Source organism: Uranotaenia lowii, chromosome 1 (assembly GCF_029784155.1).
Source record: "Uranotaenia lowii strain MFRU-FL chromosome 1, ASM2978415v1, whole genome shotgun sequence".
NCBI classification, from domain to species: domain Eukaryota; kingdom Metazoa; phylum Arthropoda; class Insecta; order Diptera; family Culicidae; genus Uranotaenia; species Uranotaenia lowii.
The window spans coordinates 41,134,792-41,152,694 of NC_073691.1; the positions used below are offsets into that span (position 1 = coordinate 41,134,792).

General features: G+C 35.7%; 1 protein-coding gene across 1 annotated transcript in view; it reads right to left on the reverse strand.

Moving 5' to 3' along the window:
- LOC129759473 (uncharacterized) overlaps positions 1-12,304 on the reverse strand; it is an 85,152-nt gene extending 72,848 nt beyond the window's left edge. Inside the window, exon 1 of the mRNA XM_055756948.1 lies at positions 10,974-12,304. Coding sequence (XP_055612923.1) covers positions 10,974-11,019 — 46 coding nt within the window. The 5' untranslated portion in view covers positions 11,020-12,304. The remainder of the gene's footprint in view (positions 1-10,973) is intronic.
- Between the last annotated feature and the right edge of the window lie 5,599 nt (positions 12,305-17,903).

Genomic DNA, 17,903 nt, shown 5'->3' on the forward strand with positions numbered 1-17,903 from the left:
GCAAGAAAGTTTCGAAAAACTGAAGCAGAATTCTGAACCTGCGATTAATTTTTGTTTGAGGTTTTGGCATTATCTCTGAGTAAAGATTGTTACTCTTGAATAACCTTGCCGTACTCAATGATCAAAATATGATTAAGAATTTGGAATTTTGAGTGTAGAGTAGAATATATAACTTGCTTTTCTGGACCCTCATAAAGGGAGGGGGGAATTGAAACCCTAAAACTCACCCCCTCCCCCCGTTTCTACTGCCATGGATGGATGTTTGACTATCTGTCTGTCTGTTCCCTGAACACTCAAAAACTACTGAACGCTCAAAAAGCCGATCTTCGTGAAATTTTCTATATAACCGTTTAGAGAGCGGGGGCTCCCATACAAAAAAAAACATATTTCATGAAACAATCTGATTAATTTAAAAGTGATTTTCAGTAAATTTCACAAAAAATCTTTGTGGAAACAATAAAATGATTTATTTTGTTAGTTGTCAGATGATTATTTGTAACATTTAGATGATTATTTGTGTTGAATAATCTCTTTGTTGGAAAAGAAGTGGGAGAACCCTTGCCAATTCATTGCAAAATGTTGCAAAACTCGATCGATTTTCAAACGGTTATGATCAAATTCGGCCCAAAATGTAGTTTTTTATGTCAGGTTGGGGGGGGGGGGGGGTCTTTTAAACAATATAAATTGAAATATGGTAAATTCGAACAATTTCAATATGCATACGATATGAAACATGATAAATTCCAAACATGTTTAATTAATTTGGTAAACATTTGCGGTTTGGCTTCATGAGATGATTGATTAAATATTTGCAACAAGATTTGCTAAAATTTTTTTAATGCTATAAACGACCTTTCAAACATTGAGTGTTTATTCGGGTCCTAATCTACTTAAAAACTATTCTTATAACTATTTACCATTTACTAAAACTGAATGGTATTTTGTATCAAAAGGCTCTTTCCATCTTAATTTATGAGAGCTCTCCTGTTTTTATTATGTAACAAACATGCCATCAATAAAAACAAATTTGTCAGTGTTTTTATGAAGTAATTAGTGAAAACATTAGGGGAGAGTGGGGATACTTGATCCCCTTTTCTTATTTTCACCATATCTTTGTGGAAAAAATAGCAATTCGCACTCTTTTACATTTTCTGACAGCGTGTAACTTCAAATTTCTATGCTCCAAAAATTAGAACGATACTTGTACCCGTAGATGAACTAGAAGAGTTTTCGTGGGAGTAAAAAAATTGCGATATTTTTGGAGTTAAGGGAGACTTGATCCTTTATTCAGGAAGCTCTAATCCTTGGAAGAAAAATCAAACAAAACCCCAAGATAGAGTGTCAATTGGCTATTTTGGTCATCTTTGTTCTTGTTTCTCAATGAATAACTGTCAGAAGAAGTAAATTCTATAACTTTATCTTAACCCTATTCTTATTGCATACTTAAAGGCGCTTTTTTCTCTTATGAAGAGAAAATTAATTATTCCAGCCCTTGTCTTCAGAAAGTGTTGGATAAATATTAGTTATTGGATAAATATTAGTCATATCATAATCAGCAATGATCACAATCCATTCAGAAGGTAAATAAACCGTTTTGTACGCTAGGGATCAAATGAACCCATAATCAACATTTAAAAAAACTTTTTCTGAAAAAGTTGAGTGTTTTCTATTGCTTTGAGAATATGGTTTCATGAAGATCATATTATACTCTAACGAATGATATATTGGAATAGATATCTTTGTTGTAATTTTTTCATGTAAAGAACATTTTAAAGTAATGAAGAAAGATCTTCAAGTCACATTTTTTGAAGTTTTTGAAACAAAGTCAATAACTCAAACAGTTATTTTTTAATTTTTTTTTTTTTTTGGGCTTCAAGCATTATTGTTTTACTCCATTTGGCACATTTTTCTTAAAGATTTGATCTTTATAAGACATTCCAGTTACGAGATATAGCTAAGGAATCAAGTATCCCCAGGGATCAAGTATCCTCATTCTCCCCTACTGTATTGAAAAAGGCTTTCAACTTTCAAATATGATTTTTTTTTTATTTATCGAGATCATCTATTGTATCTCTCCAATTTTTTAAGGGGTGGCTCCAATACACAACCCACATTAAGCATAACATTAATCGAAACTTTTCTGAGTAATATTTATCAAAATTGGTATAAACGAGTTTTGACCTTGTGAATTGTTGTTTTGAAAAACCTCTCCAAAGAGGAATCCCTAACAATTCACTAGAAAAATTTCTCCCTTATATAAATTTTGGAACTCGACATTTGGGTACGTGAAATATTTCTTTGTTGATTTTAGATTCCTCCCTCCTTCTAGAGGAAGATAGGAAGAGGATAGGTGAGCTCTCATACATTGAGCAAATAAACCAGATTTTGAATGTGTAAAGGGTGATACGATCAAAATTTGGTCAATCATCATCTTGACGTATTTCTTTCAATTTTGCATTTTAAAAAACCTGAACACCCCTCATTTTGAAGGTGTGTGTGTGTGTGTGTGTGTGTGTGTAGAATGTTGCTCCTATTTTGATTTTGAAATTCACTCTTCAGTTGTCAAAATGCCATCCAAGGAAGAAGAGCAGCATATCTAAATTTTGCTCGCGCATAGCGAAAATCCGAACTACTCGCACGCAAAGCTGGCAAAATCATTATAAGTTGCCAAATCAACCATTACAAATGTAATTAAAGTGTTTGGGGAACGTTTGTCGACAGCCAGGAAGTCTGGATCGGGGGGAAATCGAAAACCGGAAGCCGCTGAGACGACAAAGATAGTTGCCGGTAGTTTCAACCGAAACCCTAACCTCTCTCTCCGAGATGCCGCAAATAAGCTGGGTGTATCGTCTACAACCGTGCATCGAGCCAAAAAACGAGCCGGACTATCGACTCACAAGAAGGTAGTGACTCAAAAACGCGATGATAAACAAAGTACGACGGCCAAAGCGCGATCCCGGAGGCTGTACACGACGATGCTCTCGAAGTTTGACTGCGTGGTAATGGACGACGAAACCTACGTCAAAGCCGACTATAAGCAGCTTCCGGGACAGGAGTTTTATACGGCAAAAGGAAGGGGAAAGGTAGCAGATACTTTCAAGTACATGAAACTGTCAAAGTTCGGGAAAAAATATTTGGTTTGGAAAGCCATCTGTACCTGTGGCTTGAAAAGCAGCATTTTCAAAGCTTCCATAGCTTCGTAGAGTGTTTGAATAAATGTCTGCTGCCTTTCCTGAAAAAAAACACTGTTGTTCCGTACTGTTTTGGCCGGATTTGGCATCTTGCCATTACGGTAAAAAGGCCATGGAGTGGTATGCCGCCAACAACGTGCAGGTGGTTCCCAAGGAGAAGAACCCTCACAACACGCCAGATCTCCGCCCAATTGAGCAATACTGGGCTATTGTCAAGCGCAACCTAAAGAAGACCAAAAAACTGATAAGGACGAGCAGCAGTCAAGGCAAACTGGCTTTCTGCGGCGAAGAAGGTGGACAAGGTAGCTGTACAAAATCTGATGGCAGGGGTTAAGCGTAAGGCCTGGCAATTCGGATTTGGAAAAGCGGAAGCCGAAATGAATATTTTTCCTGAATTTTAAACTAATTAAACTTGAAAAAGAAATTTAATTTGATTTTTAATATAAATGATTTCACCGATTTACACGCATTTTCCCTTGATCAAATTTCGACCGTATCACCCTTTAACGGGTCACAGAATGGTGAATGAAGTTTAATTTAACTTACTTCAATTGTATCATCGTGTAACGGCACCCATTTGTAACATCGTTTCAAATGGAATAGAAAATTTTCGAAAACAAGAAAGGATTCCATAATTGTTTGCTTCCCACCATTCTTTTAAAGGGAAATGGAAAGGAGAGGAGGGACTCTCATAAATTTTTATCACTTAACTCGAGAGCTGATCAAGCAATTGGAACCAAATATGGCTGGTAAACAAAATTTAATTTTGAAATAATCTTGGAATTACCAGCTTTCTAACGAACTTATTGCAATTTTAAAGTATTTGTATTTGTGCCGATCACTGTAGAGGAGAGTGGGGTATCGTGGAATATTTTTTGATGGAATAAGTCACACAAACGAAACGAATTTGGCCACATTTTGTGGGGTATCTTGGGCCACCTATATTTTGGTGTTTTTATACACATTCAGAACCTAAAAATTTGTAATTACTATCTGTAAAGTTTTGTTATGCCAATTGAAGAGTTATGAGAAAGGTTTTGTCCATCTTTTCTTATGCGATAGAGACGAACATAAATCTTATATAAGGAATTTTGCCGATACTTTCGCGAGCCAGGTTTTAGGAACTTTTCGATTAGGCGGCATCCATAAATTACGTAACGCAAAAAATGCCCTTTTTTGACCCCCTCCCCCCCGTATGTCACAAATCGTAACGCTTCGATGTACCCCCCTATGAAAATTACGTAACGCGGACAATTACCCCCCCCCCCCCCTTATCTTCTCATGTTTTTAAATAGAGATTTTCGTAGTTGAAAAAAGATTTTAATAGAATTTTTTTAACGTTCTTAAAAAAAGAATTAATAACTATCCAAATCGCTTCTAGTACTTATTGATGATAACACTCGATAAAAATATTTTTTTGTCTTATTACTAGTTACTCTGTGCTTGATAACTGATGATCTACCTTGCTTTGTTCCAGGAGCATAACTTGTTATGCAAAATATACTCCACTTAGTAATATTCGTGGGAATAACCAAAATCGCATTTTTTAAATCAATTCAGAAAAAATAGTAAAATTTCCGTTTAAAGGTTTGATTGAGTTCTTGGGGGTAAATGCACCTAATATTCGGCGTTCCAACGATTGTTTCACAGATATCCAATGCATATTTTATGGAGTCTATCTCAGAATCTTTAAAAAGGAAATGTTATAAACCTTTTTCAATCTAGTTGAAGCTTCAAATTTTAAGCTGATTTAAGTTTGCTAATTATTCTGCAAAAATTGCATGACATCTAAAAAGCTGCAATTAAACTAATATTTTTAAGGAAAAAATCGTTACGTAACGATGAGCATACCTCCCCCCCTCCCCTATGTCACAGTTCGTAACGCTCGAGCTTACTCCCTCCCCCCCCTAGGAGCGTTACGTAATTTATGGATGCCCCCTTATACACAACTCTCTTTTTTATTTCCTCATCTGAATAAAAAAAACTAAATGAATTATGAAATTTCAATTTTGGATCAACTCATAAACTTTCCACGTTATCTAGTCAATTTGGATTTGGTGGTCCACGTTTCTCCACAAAATACTTTTTTTAAAAAAAGTCAAAACTGGGGAGTTAATGTGTTTGAAAAATTAAAAAAAAAAATGCCTAATGGTACCTTAAAAATGTGGAAAACCTTTGGTTGGTGCCGTAATAACTTACTTGTTTTGAGCGTTGCGAAGTGCTGTATTATCACGTTTGGGCGTAGGAAAAATCTTTTCATGCATAATTACGATATTCTGGGCGAGCAGTTGCAACGTGTTGAGGAGATAAAGGATCTTGGCGTTTTGTTGGACAGTCATATGACTTTTAAGCGTCATTACTCTGTGGTACTCGAAAAGGCAAACCGAATGCTGGGATTTATTATACGTTTGAGCAAAGAATTTACTGATCCAGTGTGCTTGCGAGCTCTGTATTGCTGCCTGGTGCGATCGATTTTGGAATCTGCGAACCTAGTATGGTGGCCTTTTGAAGCTTCATGGAAAGCGCGTTTTGAAGCCATCCAACGTAGGTTCGTGCGTTACGCTCTTCGTGAGCTACCTTGGGAGAATCCTTTGAATTTACCGCCATACGCTCATCGTTGTGCCCTGCTTGGACTTCATACGCTGTCGGATCGTCGTTCCATCGGTCAATCGCTGTTTGTGGCTAAGATACTTCGTAACGAAATTGACTGCTCCTGGCTACTTTCTCGCTGTAATATTTATGCTCCAGAAAGAACCTTACGTAATAGAAACTGGCTCTCTCTGGAACCCAGAAACACGAGCTATGGCAGCAACGACCCTCTTCGTTCCGCAAAAATGTGCTTTTTACGTTATTATAATGTCTTCGACTTCAATGTTTCTACTCCAACTTTCAAACGCCGTATTGAATCTTATTTAAGTGACCAATTAAGAAATTAAGAAAAGTATCATGTAATGTGCTAATAATATTAAGTAGATCATTAAGACACCTATGTCAGATGATTTTAATTCAAATAAACAAATAAACAAATAAACAAATTTATTTTTTTTTCTTTTTATTTTTTATATAAAAGAAGTTATGAAACACTGAAAAAAAAGTGGCCCATGATACCCCACTCTCCTTTACATATAAATTCAGAACTCATGGTAGGTTGAAGAGTAAACATATAGTCTTGTGCGAATTCGACAGGTAAGTTGTGCATCGTGTCTTGTGCGAAAAATGAATTGGTAAAATCAAACACTTCCACTTCTATTCAATTAAAAAAAACTGATTCAAGACTTGGATTCAGAATTCTTTTGCAAATGAAGCAAAAAATGAATTCAAATATCATTAAAATATTACCTTCCTTTGAATTACAATCAGACGACGATTTATGAATTCCTATTTCAAATGTTTTATTTTAAATTTCAAATTCATAATTTCATCGAACTTCGAGACAATTACCAACAAAGATAGTCACTAGACAAAAAACGAACCAGACTATTATTTTCCACTGAAGAAGGCTACAAAAGTAGCCGAAATGTCTGGACTGTAGTAAAGATCATGACCGACTAAGCTGTTGACCATTGAAAATTTAAAATTATTTGAAAAAATCTGAGAATTACGATGATGGTTTGTATAAGTATTGCTAAGTATTGCAAACTTAGTAATTCTAATTTTCATCAGTAAATGAAGTTATTGAATTTTTTTGAAATCTTTTTCAAACTATGAGTTATTTGTTCTGTTTCCAAACAAAAACTAAAATACTGGAGTTTTGATTTGTTTTACACTGATGGTTAGGTCAGAATCTATTGCCGACCCCGTTTGTTTTTGGTGAAATGCCTATAGGGTTTAGGTTGCCAAAATCGAACGGTTTTTTTTGTAACCTTTTTATTTTTAATTTTTATTTCAAGTCAATCAAAATAATTCATTTATATGAAACGGCTTAAACCTTTTAGTTTTACGGACCCAAGGACGGAGCCTTTTTTTAAAAAAAAACAAGAGTGCTTAAATCTATTTCACGAAGTGTTTTCACACTGTTTTTTTTTTTTTTTGAAACGGTCCAGATCAGCAATGACAAGAAGTTTAGTTTTTGAATTTACAGTTCATTATTTTAAACTATGATAGACAAAAAAAAGAAGATAAACAAAGGAAAAGATAGTTGAAGACGGAGATCGAAAGATTTAAGGTAAAGGTATAATAAAAAAACGAACATGTAGTCCAGGTCTACCGCAGCCAAGACATCCCTCACTGGAACATTAGATGGTTTACCTTGGAATCAAAATAAATGTAAAACATAATGTTTGCATATATTTTTTTTGGTTTTACTATATTAGTGTTAAGCAGTAAAACATGGAACAAAAATTTGTTTACTGTCGGAAGCTTATAAATAAGGCCAAATTAAAAACATTTTCATGCTAATATTACGATTTACATTAATTTTTATTCATTTGAAATGAAAATGAGTAAAATAAAAGTGACAAAAACTCGTCTTTTTTGGTGTTACCAAATACGAACGGTTTTGCTCAGATGTTGCAAAAGTCGAACGAGGTCTGTATTTAAGAATGCAAAAAAATTTCAGAAAGATTTCATATTCTTACTACATTTTTTTTTGGATATTATGACAGACATTTCATACACTGATACGAGATATGAATTGTATCAAAAATCAAAATCCATGTCGCCAATTCAAGAAGCCTTTATTTCAAATCTTACCAAAATCTCAATGCTGAGACTGCTCAGCCTAAGAGTACTACATCACATCGACAATTTTAATAGATTTTTTTGATGATATCAGGACAAGTTGTTTTGAATTTGTAGATTTTCTAATACAGTAGTTTCTCGATTTTATCACGGTCAAAAAAAATTTCACCGTAAATATGGCGAAACCGTGAATTTGGCGAAACTAAAAATTAAAGTGGAAAAATGGTTTTTTATTGTCTTTAATAAATAATTTATAATTTTTTTAGCAGTGGAAACGTTTTGTATCATAAAATTTTGAACAGAAGATGTTATTATCAAAGATTACTAAACACAAAAGATCGATTTTAGTTCAAATCATTCTACTCTATAGCTATTTTAAGATTTTGGGCAAAACTAGCAAAATTCAATTTTGATCTTCCAAAATTATCCATTCTGACAATAGTAAAGGCTGCCAAATCAGGATTGCACACGCCACCCATTCAAAAAAACAAATTAAACAAAGAAATCAGAAACACTAATCTCTTTCCAAAAACGCTTAAATTCACCTACATTTCTATATGCTACGCATAACCAAAAAAGTTTACTTTTTTAGAGCGGCTAACATAACACAAATAACAACACTATAAGCATTAGCGTTACGTTAAAATACTGATGTCGATTATTACAAGTGTTTTTAAAATACAAATGATGATTTTAAACACTATACAGCTCAACTAAAACACTTCAATGGCATTTTCATATTATTGATTATTGAATACTTACAGATCATCTGCGGCGGTGGAGGAGATCTACCGCAAACTGAAACGCGAAGCAGGAAGGATTGGGTTGATGATTAATACGTCCAAGACGAAGTACATGCTGGCCTGCGGATCCGAGACCGACCGAACCCGCTTGTCCAGTAATAACAAGGTCACGATCGACGGCGACGAGCTGGAGATAGTCGAAGACTTTGTCTATCTCGGCTCACTGGTGACCGCAGACAATGACACCAGCCGTGAGATCCGGAGGCGAATTATCAGCGGAAGTCGTGCCTACTATGGACTCCACAAGCAACTGCGGTCGAGAAGACTTAGCCCTCGCACAAAGTGTAACCTGTATATGACGCTTATTAGACCGGTTGTTCTCTACGGGCACGAGACATGGATATTGCTCGAGGAGGACCTGCGTACACTCGGAGTATTCGAGCGACGAGTGTTAAGAACCATCTTTGGCGGCGTACAGGAGAACGGAGTGTGGAGGCGAAGGATGAACCACGAGCTCGCGCGACTCTACGGCGAACCCAGTATCCAGAAGGTGGTTAAGGCTGGCCGGATACGCTGGGCAGGACATGTTGCGAGAATGCCGGACGACTGTCCTGCAAAACAGGTGTTCGCTACGAATCCGGTAGGAACAAGACGAGCGGGGGCGCAACGAGCGAGGTGGTTAGACCAAGTGGAGCGTGATCTGGCGAACGTGGGGTGCCCGAGAAATTGGAGAACGGTTGCCATGGACCGAGTGAATTTTAGGAATTATGTTCGTCAAGTTATGTCGTAAGACGGAATACTATGTAAATAATAAATAAATAATAATGAATACTTACAAACCAAATCATAAACCATGAAAAATATCATGAACAAAGACGCTCTACGCTTTTGAACGAAAATTAAGGCACTGGAAATGGTTTCTTAATGCTTTCTAAAAAACCGTGATAAAATCGAAACCATAACCGTGATAAAATCGAGCGTGAATTTGGCGAGTATTGATAAAATCGAACAGTGATAAAATCGAAAAACTACTGTATTATTCCATTTAATAAGAATTTCATTAGCCCTTCCTTTTATGATTTTTTATTTTTCCCTAAAAATTATTTTCAACAGTCAGAAATGATGTGTACATTACGAGAAAAATTGAAAATAGAATACGATTTTTCACTTCTTACATACATTAATTGTTGCAAATTTGTTACTTTATGAAACGAAGGGTTAAAAAAGTCCGAATTTTGCCTGGATTTATTCTCTTTGTTTGCCTAAACAAACAAAAAAAAACAAATTTATTTTTAAAAACTTTTGATTTTTGCATCCAAACGATATGCTTTGGGCAAGTTTTATATAAATAATCATTAAAGGTTTTTTGAAAGCCTACAATAAGATTTGAAAACTGCTAACAAGGTATGTTGAAACAAAAAAAAAAGATTTTATTTTTTTTTCCAAGGTTTCTGTTTAGCAGTTTCTTGGATTTTGAAATCAACTGCCCTTATTTTCTCCAGGTTTTCAGATTTAATAGCCTGGATTTGTCCAGCCCGGAAAAAAATCTGACAACCCTACATTATAACGAATCTAGTTAGAGAGGATATTGAAGAGATTTTATCTTTGGGTTGAATTATCTCATCATATCTCGTATCTAGAATCTCTAACAAAAAAAAAACAATGTTCCAGAAAATTAACCAAATATACCAAAACAACAATGCTGTCACATTAGGAAATACCAAATTTATATATGTTAAGCTTTCGACGTTTTAATGAAAAATTTAAAAAAAAAAGTTAACTGAAGATCATTTTCATCATTTGACATATATTTTTAACATGGATAACAAAAATTAACTTCAATATTTCAATCGTTGGACAATTATATCAAATTCATAAGACCACTTTTTTAAAGAATTGGAGTGCTCTCAATTTTTTAAGGAAAAAGTTTTCTTGTAAGTTACCTATGAGACTTTAAAAAAACTTCAACCATTTTTTTTTTCTCTTAGAGATAACAAGCAATAAGGCAAAAAAAACTTGATGCATTTTTTGTCATCGACTTTGCTTAATATTTGACAAAGATTAAGGGTTCCCGAATAAAGGATCTTCAACTCTGGAGCAAAGGATCAAGTCTTCTTTAATTTGTAAAAAATCAGTTTTTTTCACTCCACGAAAATGCTTCCTATTCATGTATTGCATCAAGTATCTTCCTTAATTTAAGAGCATAGAAACATGAAATCACATGTTGTCAGTAACTGTATTTTTCAAAATGCTGAGAAAGAAAAACATGAAAATGGAACCCAGTCTCATTCTTCATACATATGTTTTGTCTTCACATTGTTTAAATATCATTATTTAAAATGTTTTTAATTCTACTTACATTGCATTGTGAACAGAAAGGCCAGTAACACTTTCCGGTGGTACATTTTGTGTTGAATTTACAGAATGCTGTATCCGTTTTATTTGTTAATTGCTACCTCACACTAGTTTAAACTGCTTTTTTTAAGCTAGATAACGATTTACTCGGAACACTTCTAGCGATTGCTTATCGCTTATCTCAAGCACATGGCCTTTTCCGTTTCACCTCAAACTACACATGCCTCCCACTTCCCAAAAACGAAAACCTCCCTTAAACGGTTTCTCCCCTAATTACACCGGAATGGAGCCGTGTTTCGTAGCTTACTTATTAATGAACAGCACACGCTCACACACTTTTCCCGGAACTACAAAACTCCATCCGACGAACAGCACAAAACTTCCCACAGATTGACCTTATTATCGTCGTCGTTGATTACATGCGGAGCATGTTGTTTTTCGGTACTCTTCTTCCTTGCTGCGACCTTGCGAAAACCTCGACGACGACGAGACGCAAACAAAGCTATTCGCCTGGATTGGATTATCGCACAAACACCCACACCCACCACTAAACCTCGTCTCAGGACAGGAATCACTAGAATCAAGACCAACTTCAGCAGATTTCCTGGAGTTTCTTCTTCTCCCTGCTTGTGTTCCCACAAATAACGAGACGCCTTCCGGGAGACGCCTGAGCTGGAATTGGAAAATTTGCAGTAAATTAGTTTCCAACTAGCTGCGGTCTCTTCTTGGGTATTTTTTTCCGGTAGTTCAGACGATTTTCATCAACGTTCCTAACAACCGAACTTAATCCCACTATTATTAAGATAATGGAAGTTTGGGTTCATCGATTTTTTTTTTGTTTTAACTCTCTTATCATCATCAGCTGGGGCAGCTGAGACACACACTCAGAACAGCTAACTTCGCAGTTTCCGGTTCGCTCAAACGAATTGACTTCTTTCGGACATAACCGGTCTTCGGATGTCACAAAGCACAACTTGCCTGCATTCTCACCAGCAGAGCTATAATTAATCTGCCCCAGTAACCTTTCACGTTTGTAAGCAGAGTTTTTTACACCATATTCTGGGTGTGGTATCTGGCGAAGGCCTTTCTCAGCACGACTACGACAATGGCGCGGAGATCAGGGAAACAAAAAAAAACCGACCTTTCGACACGACGAACTTTATGAACCGTGTTACGGTTTCTAATCTGCCTCCGGGGAACTCTTCGGAAAACTCATCAAACACCACACATCACACCGAACACCACCGGACGATGAGGACAAACGGTGGCGTTAAAACAAATCCCAAACCTGGTGCAGCGAGCAGAAAATTTTCCTCACCAAACGAAGAAAACGTACACACGACCCGACATTCGACGAACAGTTTCCAGAAGATATCCGACGGCCCAACGTTCGACCTGACCTCGTTCGAGTCGTAGCGTAAACTGAGGAACCGAACCTGGACCAGAACATAGGCTCGGTCCCCGAGTTGCATCCGTCGGAATGTTCCGAATGGTCGAGGAGCGAAGAGCAGGAGATTCTCATTCGCTGTACCCACTGGCTAAATAAATGGATGCTGGGAGCGGAAGTCCATCAACCAGATCAACCATTACAATACAACTGTCATCGAAGCATGGTAGCGTCAGCATCGTCACCGATGACGATGATTTTCCGAACCATCATTGCATCGTCTGTCTGCCTTCGGGTTTATCCTTCGTGAGAAGGGAGTTCTCACTTGATTCGAGCTGACGATGATAACAACAACACTGCTGGGAGGAAGCTTTCCGAGAGTCTCGTTGGACCAGAGATGGGAGTCTGCGCTTTTCCTTTCTTAACAACAACTGAGATGATAGGAGCTTTTGCTCTCTGTTTTTCTCGGTTTTTGGTTGATTTTGGAAATGGAAAGCTCGCCCAGTTTGTGGTTTCCGGGATGTTGTTGGATGAGAAGTGAGGTTTCTCACAATATACGGGTCACTGCTCACTTGGGAACAGATTTGTTGTCGGAAATGCGATTGCCTCCCTTTTAACGACTCTGGCTTAATCAATTGGACTCGTTGCATTGGAGCTTATGCAATTCATTGAAATGCTATAAAAGAAAAGTTTGAAGATGTTTCAGATGACATCAGATGATTTTGATATTAACCTGTTGATTGTCAGATTACACTTGAGAACAGCATTTTTGGTGCCTATGATAAAACAACCATTTTTGAAAGATCTTGTAGTCTTAAGCTCGATTTATTCGCCAAATTTTGTCTATCAGCTTATGTTTTTTTTTGGTATTCGGCGCCAAATAATCGGAACATCTCTAGAGTATTTTATATCAAAGATTTTAATTCATTTAAAAACTTTGTTGAAGACTGCAAAACTATTGGACTTTTTGTTTGAGAAATTTGAAAGATTCAATTCAAGTTAAAATTTAAAAAAAAAACTAGCTGACTCGGTGTGCTTTGCTACACTTTACAAAATTAAATTAAATTTGTTAAAATAATTGAAATTCAGATTAATTTCCAAGACAGTATTTCAAACCAAATTTCAACATAACTTAGAAGCAAATGCTTCAAAAAAGAGCAGCAACTGAAGTTTCTAACCTCAGTACAAAGATGTTTTAATAGAATTTTCATAGAATTGATATCTAAATGTGTTTTTCAACATCTAAAATTTCTAATAAGTTTTTAAAGGCTACATAGAGTGTCTAATTATTTCATTATGTATGTCTAATGAAATGAACTTCCAGCCCTTTCCCTCTGGCAATACAAGAAGTGCTAACGAAAAATTATAAGAGTTTTATGTATCCAAATGACGTAACATTTCGCTTTATTTGTCTTATAAGTTTTCAAAGTATGCAAAATATAATATGAATGAAGATTTGCATCCTTCTTTCCGACTCCACCCAGAAATAAGGGAGGGTCTCAAACTAATCGTACCCAAACAACCTCTCGACTTGTCAAGTTCTCGATCTAGGCCAACAAACAAGCCCTGATTGGTTAAAAGTTTTCAAGCTATACAACGCAATTTACATGGAGCTACCTTTGACGCTCCCTTCTTCACACTGCAATGCAGAAAGGTTTGTACATAGAAACATATCTCGCACTCAAAAAATACCTTACCTTGTTGAAATCATGTTGATATCTTTTTCGCCATTTTTTAAACTTGTATACATGACACATTATAATTTGAATTGTTGCCAAACAGCACTTGTCAAGGTATGAAATCTGGCGACTTTTCATACTCCAAATTATTATATTTTATTTGTTAAAGAAAATAGTTCAAATTAAATTCATATGAATGAACTGTAACTCAATGAATCAAGGTAAAGAATGGTTTTCGAAGGAGAAAAAATATATTTAAAATCCGTTATTCGGCTGAATCACAGCAACTTTTCTTCTACTAAGTGTTCTTTTAAGACAAGGGTGAGCAACCTTTTGAACCAACGGTCCAATTTAATTTTGAAATTTTGTTGGCGAGCCGCACCTAAAACACCTTCACTTCATATTTTAGGAACACAAATTTTAGGCCCAATAAAATCCGAAGTATGAAAGATAAAACGAATTCACGTGTTTAAAAACAGAAATTCAACACGACTTTTACCCCATATTTTAAAGGTACATCTCTGAATCTTTGCCATTTTAAAATTCTCAAAAGGTTTTAATAAAACCTCTTGGCGAACATTCGTTCTTACGACATTCTTGTTAAAACCGATAGTACTGTTTGTCATCACTTCCATTTTACAATTTTTCGGAGCTTACCACAGTGATAACTAATCGTATCAAAAATTTATATTCAAAGAAATCACCGTCTTCATAGCGTTGGAAGTTGAATCGCTAATTGACTTTCTGTGATTTTTTTCCATAATTAAAACTTGTCCTAAAAGCCTAGATATTTTCTCTACAACCGATGAATAACCCCGTTTTTAAATTGAAGTACTGTATCGGATCATGCCATTCATATGTTGAAAAAAATTGTCGTAATCACAGAAAAATGTTCAATTTCACATATTATTAAGCAACTATCTTCAAAATTAAATTCTTGATTCTGGAATTTTTATCCAGGTTAATATAATTTTAAACCTTATTAAGATATCATTTGGATAGGATTTCTAAAGCTTTATTATTACTTTGATAGTGTGGAATGAGTTAATTATAAGTGAAATAACTGAATTTATCGATGTTTGTTATAAATTTTCTTTCAAATTACTGAAAAAAAAGCAACACAGATAATCACAAAGACCTTTTGGATCGAATCACATAACATCATATATCTTTTGTTTTCATCAAGAACTAATAAATATTGTAAACTAGCTGACCCGTTGTGCTTTGCTACACCTTCCGGAAATAAATGTAATTTTTAAAAATTTATTAAAATTTATATTTTAGAGAGCATTGTTTGAAATTAAACCTCATCATACTTCAGAACCAACAACTTTGAAATGAGAGCTGCAGCTGCAGTTCTGAATAGCAATTCAAAGATGGTATATATTATTTACTGAAACTTGATCTCTAAACTCGTTTTTAAAGATCTAAAATTTGTACTCTGTACCCAAAAAAACCTTTTTAAATATGGTCCCTTCAGTCTTATCTCAACCAGCATCGTGATCGGACGTTTCCTTTGATCTATTAGTTGTTTTGAGAAAGTCTTTTGTTCTTTATTTTCTCGCTCGTGAAGAGTTTTCAAGGTTGACGAAATAACCTAGAAAAAAAGTAGAGTGTGTTTGAACGTTAAAAACCAGCCTCGTCGCTATGGCGACAGAGGGGTTTCGTAGAGGAGACGATTTCCCAGCTCTGGGATCTTTAATCGCAAATCGTGGCGAAGTTTGCTACATTGTTGTAGAATTCGATAAAGAAAAAGCGGAAAGTGATAAGAAAACTTTTTCCTTGGCCGATGTATCACCATTCCTAATTCATCGATCCATCATCAATTCAATTGGAGATGTGGAGGATTCACGTACAGAACAAAATGGCGCACGTATTGTTCTAAAAATAAGAGGCAGATCAAAACGTGAGAAACTACTTCAACTGTCTCAACTGGCTGATGGTACCCGGATCAAAACCTTCGAGCATCCGTCGCTGAATTTCTGCAAGGTGGTGATTTTTGCCCCGGAGGTGAAGAGCGTTGATGATAAAATCATTTTGGAGGAGTTACGAGATCAACACGTGGTACAGGTAGACCGTATAAAAAAGAAGGTGGGTGAAAAGCTAGTCAACACCGATAGCATTGTGCTGACTATTAGGCAGCAAACGGCTCCGGCTTTTATAAAATTCGGATTTACAAAAAAACCAACACGAACATATTATCCCCGTCCTATTCGCTGCTCAAAATGCCTTGAGTATGGCCATGTCGCACACAAATGTGAAAAAAGTAAAAAATGTAAGAACTGTGGAAAAGATTTTCATGGCGATGAATGTGCACTTCCTCCTGAATGTATTAATTGCTCTGGTCCCCATCCCGTTACATCTTCCTCTTGCCCTGTTTTCAAATCTGAAGCAGCCATCGTAAAAATTAAAATCGATAACGACATTCCCTACCCCTCAGCTCGCCGCATTTATGCTGAACGAAATGAACATAAATCATATTTAGATGCTTCAAGAAATATCTCTAATCGATTAAACGTTTCCCAAGTTGTCCCACTTCCTCTCCGCCAATGTGGTTGCAAATGCTCTTGTCAATCTCAATCTCTTCCTCTCGCTAGTTCAATTGATTCACCAATAATAATTAACAAGTCACCAATTGCTCTCTCGAAAGTTATTGTCCCTCTCACTCAACCAAAAAGCTCTGAAAACACTCAACATAAATCCCAATCTATTCCAGCCGCAAGTTCAACTGACTCATCAATTACTACCAACAAATCTCCAATTGCTCTCTCGGAAAATCTTGTCCCTCTCACCCCACTAAAAAGCTCCGAAAATACTCAACCCAAATCGAATACGAATATTGTGATATCCGAAACTAAACAAAACCCTAAAACTAGAAGAAACGATCAATACTCTCCGAACATAAATCGATCAACAAATTCACGATCTCCTGTGAAGAACCCTCTTTCACCTAATAGTAAGGAACCACCTAGCAAACATATCCGGAAATCTAGTCCAACAATTGATTCTCGCAGTGATGCCGATATGTTCGATGATGACGTTGATGATATGTTTATAGATAATATTTAAAATGTTTATTTTATTTAACTTTTCTTTTTTCATAACTTTCATTTTCAACATTTTACAATGGAATTTGAATGGTTTCAACTCTCATCGAAATGAATTAAAGCATCTTATTTCTGATTATAACCCAAATATCATAGCGTTACAAGAAACTCATCATAAAAAATCCTTTCATTTAAAAAACTTTTTTGTTTATGACAAAAAAGGTGTGGACTACAACTCAACTTGGGGTGGAGTCTCTATTGCAATATTAGAAAATATCCCACATGCTCAACTACCTTTAGATACACAACTACAAGCTGTTGCAATCCAAATTTTATATCCTTTTAAATTAAGTATAGTATCCCTCTACCTCCGAAATGGACATTGGAACAAATCTGAAATTTCGAATCTAGTTAAATCTTTATCACCACCTTTTTTAATATTAGGAGATTTCAATGCTTGTCATCCTGATTGGGGAAGCTCTGAAGCAAACAGATCTGGAAATATTATTTCAGAAATAATTGACGAAAACGATCTGATTTTATTAAATAATGGCTCTGGAACTCACTTCTGTATAAACTCAGGAAATATTTCTACTATAGACTTGTCAATAGGCAAAGGAGAAAAAATAATTGATTTTTCATGGAAAGTTTTAGACGATCTATATGAAAGTGATCATTTTCCTATAATGATCTCCATTGATAACGAAAATATAAACAGTATAAATAGACGTTCTAATTGGGTTACAAAAGCAGCAGATTGGAATACTTTCGAAAGAGTAATTGACGAAAATCTTCCAGCAGGGGGCTCAGCGACAATAGAA